Here is a 9,088-nt window from a genome sequence, read left to right as displayed (position 1 = left end):
TGGACATGATTACAGTTTACTTCAGCTTCTTTTTGGGGCGCAGGTTGTTGGTATGTCCACACTTCTTTTTGCGGCAGTTGACTGCACGGGGGTGAAGGCGTGCATAGCATCTTAAATGAAGGAAACAGCAACGTCACTGAGAGCTCACCTTGCCCACACACACACAAACACGGTTATCATTTGGTGCATCATTAGTAACAAGCTCAACACTGAAATATTGTCTATTGCACCAAGTACTGTATATGCTTTACTTCACGGTCAGTAAATCTGTATAACAAGTCTAAGCAACCCTGTGTGCAGACTGCAACATGTATCCAAAGAGTGAAGGCAAACATACTTACACATCTTGTCGCAGTTATATTTCTGTACCAGTTGTCTCAGGGAGGGCTCGATGATACCTCCTCTTAAACGCAGGACAAGATGGAGAGTAGACTCTGGGTATTAAAGCAAAGTTGTACAGTATGGGTTTACAGGTCAACACATCATTTTACTTTTAAGAGACGGAAATCTGCACCTGCACATTATTATCCAAGAGCAGGCTAACAACAAATGTTGGGACATTAAAGGCGAACAGCAAAACATGCTGATATTGTTCCTTAAAACTCTAGGTAAACTCTCTCCCCTTCATTGAGGGCTGAGCAAGAGCCTAAAAAAATCGTAACATGGTTAGTGATTATTACTGTGACTGGAAGTAATCACACTTTACCATTCTTGAACACGTTCACTGGAGAAACACGAAGTTGGTAATTATTTGGCTGCCCTCCCCCAGGTCACCCAGCATCACCATAGGCAAAGTGAATTTCATATTACAGACAGAGAGGGTCTACTGGTTTCCATAACTATAGAGGTGATACAAGCTTTAATACTATAATGGTAGATTATGTTTACCACTACTGAATTCGTTTTTCTGTGACACTGGCTGAGGCAACATAGTGTCTACACCCTTGCATTTGTGAGGTACCTTTCTGTATGTTGTAGTCGGACAATGTCCGACCGTCCTCCAACTGTTTGCCAGCAAAGATAAGACGCTGTTGGTCAGGGGGTATACCTGAAAAAGACAACATGAAATATTGTTTGGCAATCACTGTCACGCATCAGACTAACATTACATTTCCCCAGAGTGGCACATGGCACTCCGGATTGCAATTGCTTTTCTGCTTCTTCGTTTACAATTATGGCGTTTAGCCAATCACTCTCTGGTTTACCTGCACACTATGCGGAGTGCCATGTTTGGAGTTTTCCACCGTGGCGCCGGGTATAAAGTTATATATTAAAGCAGCCCTTTGGATATTTCGTGATGCCAGAGAAAATCTCCGATGGAGTGTACGCGGATATTTTCAAAGGTAGGATAATTGATGCCGAAACAGGTAAGGGCACTCATGTTTAATTAAGTCGCGTCGGAGCTACCTAAACCCATGACATGCAAGAAAGCTTATTTAGATCTTTACCTTCTTTGTCTTGAATTTTGGCTTTGACATTCTCGATGGTGTCACTGGGTTCCACCTCAAGGGTGATTGTTTTACCCGTCAAGGTTTTCACAAAGATCTGCATCTTTTAAGACTGAAAATTGACAACACAATGTGATTTGACATGTGAGTGATATGATTGAGATCTTATTCTGTCATTCAGCGTACGTGACAAATGTACAAACAATAATATAGTTGTTCTTTTACCATATATAATTGATTAGGAACGGACTGGAATAAACTAGTTTACTGGCTAGTGTGTAGCCAAGTGATCTCTCACATGGTACGTACACAGCACAGGCAACACGCAATCAATCCTCATATTCATAATAAGCAAGATGAAAGCATTTCACTGAATGTCAGTCAGTGCTACGATAGGTATGGAGAATGTATAGCTAGCCAAATAATTAATATACAAAAGAATCACCACTGACTTCTTTATGAACACATGGATTTATATTCCGTGGCGTCCGCATGAAACGTCCACATATCTTAATTTCCGCCATCTACTGAGCTGGAGGATTACTAACAGCTGTCATAATATACTTTTAGAGCCGGTTTCACAGACGAGGCTTAAACCTAGTCCTGGACTAATTCACACTTTCAATGGCAAATTGCCACTGAGGATGCTTTTTAGTCTAGGACTAGGCTTAAACCTTGTCTGTGAAACCGGCCCTTAGTGTTTATGTACTGACTATTATACTTAGCATGTGGATGGCAAAACATTGAAAAGACATTGCCTCAGTCATTAACAAAATTGTAGGGAGACAAATCCTCGAACATTGTTTTACGATAGATATCTCACTGCCAATACATGATCAAGGCTTTTAAGCACCGCTCCGGCGAAGTTATATCCACAGACAAGATATAAGATAGGAGGAGCTAATTCACCCATATACTTTTACTCGCTTTCACCACCTATGTACTCTCTTTAGTTTCAACGAGATTATCAGAGGGATCAAGCTCCACAATCACCAAGAGGCCCCTCCAACACAGGATGGATTAAATAAAATAAAAACGGTATCGTCCCTGGGTGGGCTTGAACCACAAATCTTTCGGTTAACAGCCGAACACGAACCAATTGCGCCCAAACTGGGGAACAATAGTCTGTTAAGGGGGGGAAGAAGGTGAGAAAAGGGGGGAAAGAAAAGGAAGATAAAGAAATTGAGGCTTCTTTTCCATTATCAACATGTTTAATTGTCATTGTGTATTCTAAACAATTAAAGAACAATAAAAAAATGTTGCCTTTGCCTTTTTTCAATAGGGGAGAAGAATGGATCCGAAGGTCACCGGTTCGAATCCCACCAGTGCCAGAAATAAAAAAGGCAAAGTCTCCAAAAGTGTTGTTTTGTGTAAATTCAAGATAGTGGCGCCATACTGTCATGCCAGATAATTCATTCCTGAAAGCTCTGCCTGTGCCCATAGCTTAGGCATAGTTGTTAATGTTAGAATACTGTATGACTATATCAATAATTAATTACACGTAGATGCTGAGAGACTCTAGAACGCAGTAAATATGTTTTGGGTACGGTTTATCTCGGCCAGCGGTAATCTCTGGTCCTGGGAATGTTTCAAATGTGGTGCAATGTCTCCCCCTTGCGGTTCATTAGTACTTATTTAAGTGCTTTAATAATGAAAACCGCAGGGGGAGGCATTGCATCACATTTCATAGAGTAGCTGTGTATCTAGAAGATTAAAACCCTAAAACTACCAACAGGGGTCTGGCCAGACCTCAGGTGGTACTTAAAGGGTGTTAAACATTTTATTTATTTTTAATTTGCTATTCAGAAAATTACAAATGTTATGGGTGAGCAAAAAAAGGCACAATTCAATCTTGATTAACATTACATTTTGGCATATACAACTTGTCATGGCACTGCCTGTGTCATTAAAATCGTTTCAAGTGATTTTACAGATTTGATGCATGTGACATCTTGGGCCCTATTTTGGGCCTGTTTCCCTCCATTGGTGTTATCTTAGAAACTATTAACGTGTGTGAAAAACTTTTTTTGAGGCAAAACAAATCATTTTCTGTTGTCACAAGTGATTATGAAAGGAAAATATTACTTGCCTTTTTTTATGTTTTCATTTTGGGGTCTGGCAAGGCCCTTGTTGGTAAACAACGTATGCAAAATATGTTGGTAGCTTGAGGGCGGCTAAAGTGATAACAACTTATCATTAAAAACATAATAATAGGTTGCAAAGAGGAGAGCACACCTCAGACCGCACCTTTTGGCCAAGTGACTGTTTTCAAATTATATGTCAAACGAATCAAACAAGCACTTCAAGCTCTGGTAACTTTTCAGCCTAGCTCAAATTCGTGGACTACTCTCCCTGGAAATAAACAAGAAGCTGTAAGAAGCAAGACTGACAATGAATAGAATAAGCAGTACTAATTGTCACCAATTCACACAAGGCAGGGTGCAATTCGTGGGGGGTGTAATTTGTGGGGGACAACATGTTTACTGTACACTTGTTAGAATTATATCTGTGTAAAGGCTTGCCCTAGCTGTCTAGCCTTCCACATTCTTCAACTCTCTCACAATAATGATGGTAAAGAATATGGCTACTATGTTTCCTAAATGTAACAGGGGTTATAGCCTAATAAATACGATAAAAAATTTGGTCAAATTTATAGACCTTTTTTTTAAGTTGATGGCATTCTACGACTGATCAAGTTTGTCGGTTTACCTAGGCCTAATAAATGACTGAATTTGCTGTATGATTTATTTCACTCTTGGTAGGCTACGACAAGTCAAGTCAGAGTGTCAGATTAGATTGTCATGCATAAACAAACACTGATGCATCTCATGGATGGTCAGTCTTTGCATCCATAGCTCTGTCTCTGAATTTGAGAGTGGTAAACATTTCTCCAAGCCCCATCCCTCAGCTGTTAACCAAAAAAAGTGATGGGCCGGGGAGACCGCTTTCTTATAGTTTGAATCCCAGATTGCCCCTTTATTGGGAGAGCAAAGATATAAATGCAATTTCACCAACAAGCAGCAACAAACTGTTAACCGCTGGTCTCAAACTCAGTTCCTACACATGTGTATATGCATGTTTTTGCTCCAACCCAACAATAAAGGCCCACTAAAGTGAAAATCATAATTTCAAGTATATTTGGTTTCACCAGATCAAATTCCCATCACCCAAATAAGAAAAATAGGTTTCTGTCGTTTTGAAGTACTCTTTATGTAAAAATCAGATCCTTGGTCTACTCTCCCTCAATTGCTCTGTTTTAGATTGGTGTGATTTACAATGTGTTCTTCACCAGACCTGCTCATGTTATGTTGATGCTCTGGGCAGTACAACTCAATCAAATAAACCATTATATGATATGTTTTACCTCCCTCCCTCCATCACTAGCAGTATACACATTGTCAGCAGGTACCAACAACAGCTGAGACTAGATGGAATTGGAAATTTAGAATGTTGTGGTAAAATGAAGCAAGGCTATTCAGAATACAAAGGTAAGAAAAACAACCTGTTCACTAACTTAGTTAGTAAAGTTGCTAACAATTTTATAAAGCTAACTTTTACAAAGTAACTGACCAAAAATGTAATAGCATCCAATGATGTAATACTAACTACTGACTGACTGTAACTGACTGTGCATATTAACAATGGCATAGTAATACTAGTAATAGCTTAATACTATTGTGTGCGTGTGGGTATGGGTGTGTGCGTTTGTTATACATATGAATATATCTGTGTGCTTGTGCATGTTGTAACCAACCAAGTTAGGCTATTCATTACCCCAGAGAAAGCTCAGGGGGATCATTTGACACTGTCATCTCTGGTTACTGTGGGAAACAGCTGCTCTAGCAACAGAACACACCCTCTACAGCAATGAAGTCTTGGTGGGCGGCGACCTCTCGGTGATTTGGGCCAAGCTAAAAGTATTACCATTTTCCTGCAAAAACTGTTAAACTGACATGAGTGTCCTGACTGACCTGACGATGATAATTCTGTTGAGATAAGAAGCCAGACTGTCTCCAGATGCAATCACTATTTTTATGCAGATTAAACATTCCCTTTACTCATGCACGTGTGAAAGGACATCACATCTGATCTGATCTAACACTGAAAGTCCATGACAGTCTGGCATGATGATTCAGGTTGATGAGAACATATAGTAGATTAAAAGTAAAAAAACATCTCAGATCGAATGTTCTGTAGCGACGGGGCTACAGTGTTAAATGTTAAGTAAGTCTTTGTCTCTCAGCTTGCTAGTCAATAAAGAGACTGTGAAAGCTAATTTACATCATACTTCACTGATTGCCACATTGGTATCATGAGTGGGATCATTGCCACATCCTACAGACAAAGATGGTGACATTGGGAAGCAGATACGAAGAGGAGCTCTGTGAGATTAAAGACTTTGGGTGTCTTCAGGCAGATCTTCACTGGGAGAAAACTGACCGTGGCCAGGAGGAGCTGCTGGACCATGAAGAGCTGCTGACAGTTCCAGCGCTCCCTGCTGCCATCGAGGGTGTTTGGCAGCCGTGGAAGCCAGCACAGCCGGCTGGCTCAATGAGTGCTGAAGCAGGTGCTGCCGAGAGGTCGCCGCCCACCGAGAGGTCGCCGCCCACCAAGACTTCATTGCTGGCCACCACCAATCCGCCGCTGCCATTTCATTGCCAGCTGCCACCGCTGCCATTCCACCGCCGGCCGCTGCCATTACATTGGCCACCGCCATCGGCCACCGCCATTGGCCACCACCATCCCGTCATTGTCCATCGCCACTACAACACCAGCGCCCCAAGCGACCACCTTTTAGCTCCCACGGTATGCTGACATCACGGCCCTAGAGCCATACCATACGATGTACAACCATTGGAGCACCCAAGACACTGCTGCCCACGTTGTCCTGGCGCTTGAAGGGAACGAGCTTCAGGTGTTGCTCGACCTAACGGCAACCAAACAACAAGACTAACAGACACTGGCCGCTGCGTTAGAACGGCGCTTTGGTTGACAAGTCTCCACTGACAGCATGCGAGACCAGCTGACCCGCCGGCGCCACCAAGAGGGCAAAACGCTGGGAACCTATGCAGCAGATGTGCGCTTCTATACACATCATGGCTACCCCATCGTTAATCCAACAGTTAGTGAAGAGTTCACCCTAAGTGCCTTCATCCAGGGGCTCACACCAGAGAGGCTGAAAGAGCACCTCCACATCACAGCACCGACAACCTTCAGTACAACCATCAGTACCCCACACAAACAACTCAGCCCTCGGGTGCGTCAGGCCAACGTCAGCGAAGACGAGGGAGACGTTGAAGGAAGGGTTGTCTGCCAGGCTTGCCCGTCACCAGCTCGACCAGGCCGACAGCGACCGCCCTTCGGGCCCCAGATGCACCAGTTCAACGAGCCATGCTACTGCTGCGGAGAAGCGCCACAACACCATAGTGCTCCACACCCCGGAAACTAGAGTGGGGTGGCACCGTGGGGAGACTGCCACCCAGCCAACCGACCATATCGCCATTGAGAACTTTCACCAGATTGGCAGAGTGGGCCGCGCATACGGCCTCTACCTCCTCTGCTCTATCAAGGGACGCCCCTGCTGGGCCCTCGTGCACACGGAGTCCACCATCTCCATTGTGCATCTAGGGGTGCTGCCCTGAGACAGGGTGGATGCCCACCACCTGTAAAATTAGAACTGTGAAAGGGGAACTAGAGCCGGCATGCTGGGGAAACGACTACTGCCGGTGGAGGCAAGGAACACCGCAACCACCCTTGAGTTTTGGTTGGCTGACATCCAAGTCCCCTGCATCATTGGGCTGGACCTGCTGACTCGCTGGGGGGCCCTTGTCGATGTATATAGGTGTCATTACAAAAGGCAAATGATCTTCACAGAGCCTCATTTGCTTGCAGAACTCTCACATTAGTCTTGGTTATAAATGAGAATGTTGCTATTGGTCTGTAAGGATGCCCAAATATGAACAGTAAGTAATGGGACAGTGAAGCATTTTTTCATAAAAAGTGTTGTTATTTTGAAATGGTAAAACCAATATGTAATACCATCAAATATTGGTATTACTTGTATATTATACTTTTATAAAGTTTATACAAACTTTTGTAGTATAGAGCCAAAAGAAGAAAACATTTCCCAGTCACTGTCCTATTATGCAGGGCGCTATAGTTCCAAATAGGAAAAAGATAGGGGCCCATGGTAATTGGCCAGAACTGAAACCAAATAACTGGATAATGCTTTAGAAATGTAACTAATAAAATGATAATGTGCAGAAGTGGGGCCACACAGTCAAAAAGCACATATTTACATCAACAATAGATTGATAGCATGTTTCTGTGTGTGTGCATGCGTTTGTATCCTTTTCTCTTCTCTATATGACGTAATGTTTACTAAAGGATAAAAAAAACAGGTTAAAGCTGTATTTCATTTGAAAAGTGTATCTTTATTTCAGAGATAACAGTAGGAAAATATCTGCTCTTGAAACAAGCCTGAGAAATGGTTGAGCACAAAATTCTGAGTATAAGTGACCACTGCATAACTGATTAAGAGGACAATAACATAGGAAGATATAGGAAAATAATAAAAGAACAACGCTTTTCTAAAGTTTTTAAAGACACTGTTGATCACTTGTTTACAAGTCGGCTTGGCGAAAGGCAAAGAGGGAGATGGAGATTACATAGATAAAAATTACTTTACATACACATACTATGTGATTCCATGTAAATGCAACCCAGCATTCTTAAAGGGACAGCAACAATCAATACTATCAATTTAGCAATCTAACTATCTATCTAACCTTCTCCCACCTATCTAACCTTCTATCTATCTATCTATCTATCTATCTATCTATCTATCTGTCCATCCTACTATCTCACTTGCTTTCCGCTACCTAGCCATCATCCTTTCTTCCTTTCACCAGTCACTACTGCTTCACTTAGTATAACCCATTCTGATTAACCTCTTAATTGTATTGATCTATCTTTACCTCCCCTCTCTCATCTATCCATCCTCTCTTTCATCTATTCATCCATCCATTCGACCAACCAACCAACCTTTCTTCCATCTAACCAACCAACCAAAACATCTTTAAACTTTATCCGCTACCATAATCTGCTAACATCTCACTTTCTTTCAACTACCCAGAAAATCTATCTATCTATCATCCAAACCATCTTTAAACTGTTTCCACTACCAAAATAAGACTTTGCAGGCCCACAAATTTCTTCTGGAACTTATATTTCTAGTTTCCTCATGTTTTGGTACAGCGTGGTACAGCTCAGATGTAGTAAATAAGGATGGTTATGATCTGATGCAAATACAAGACAGTGCATTATGTCTCTCACCATGTGGTAAAACGTACTGTTATATTGCCTTATTGGTTTGTAATAAGTGTTGACCATGAATCTCTATCTCCGTCTCTCCTGTTTATATCTAATGGCTAATCTTTTAATTAAATGTCATTCAATCAGGATATTCCTCTCTAAAAGGGATCCAGTCAAACATTAAAGCATTACCAAATCACATAACATGAATCAAAGCATGGACAGATTGCCTCAGGACAAATCCGTCAAAGTGTCTCTCCTTTCTTTCTCTGTCTATCATCTCGGTCTTTTCCCACCTGACCTGCTGCTTTACAATCATGAAAGTC

General features: G+C 42.0%; 1 protein-coding gene across 1 annotated transcript; it reads right to left on the bottom strand.

Moving 5' to 3' along the window:
• LOC310804276 (ubiquitin-ribosomal protein eL40 fusion protein-like) lies at window positions 1-1,940 on the bottom strand. Its single transcript, XM_083669436.1, has 5 exons — window positions 1,901-1,940; window positions 1,449-1,560; window positions 962-1,048; window positions 342-434; window positions 1-110 (listed from the first exon to the last, which is right to left on the bottom strand). Exons 2-5 carry the CDS (start codon window positions 1,549-1,551, stop codon window positions 22-24), a joined length of 372 nt encoding a protein of 123 aa, XP_083525562.1. The 5' UTR covers window positions 1,552-1,560; window positions 1,901-1,940; the 3' UTR covers window positions 1-21.
• Window positions 1,941-9,088: the final 7,148 nt, after the last annotated feature.

Source organism: Argentina silus (genome assembly GCF_951799395.1).
Source record: "Argentina silus genome assembly, chromosome: 1".
NCBI lineage: Eukaryota > Metazoa > Chordata > Actinopteri > Argentiniformes > Argentinidae > Argentina > Argentina silus.
The sequence above is the reverse complement of the archived record's forward strand: the minus strand, read 5'-3'. Positions and strand labels throughout refer to the sequence as shown.

Excerpts from the sequence above, each read along its gene's own strand:
- LOC310804276 (XM_083669436.1), bottom strand. The coding sequence starts at position 1,551 with ATGCAGATCTTTGTGAAAACCTTGACGGGTAAAACAATCACCCTTGAG. Across the intron at positions 435-961 it reads CGACTACAACATACAGAAAG|AGTCTACTCTCCATCTTGTC; the intron begins GTACCTCACAAA and ends TTTAATACCCAG. Across the intron at positions 111-341 it reads ATATAACTGCGACAAGATGT|ATGCTATGCACGCCTTCACC; the intron begins GTAAGTATGTTT and ends CCTTCATTTAAG.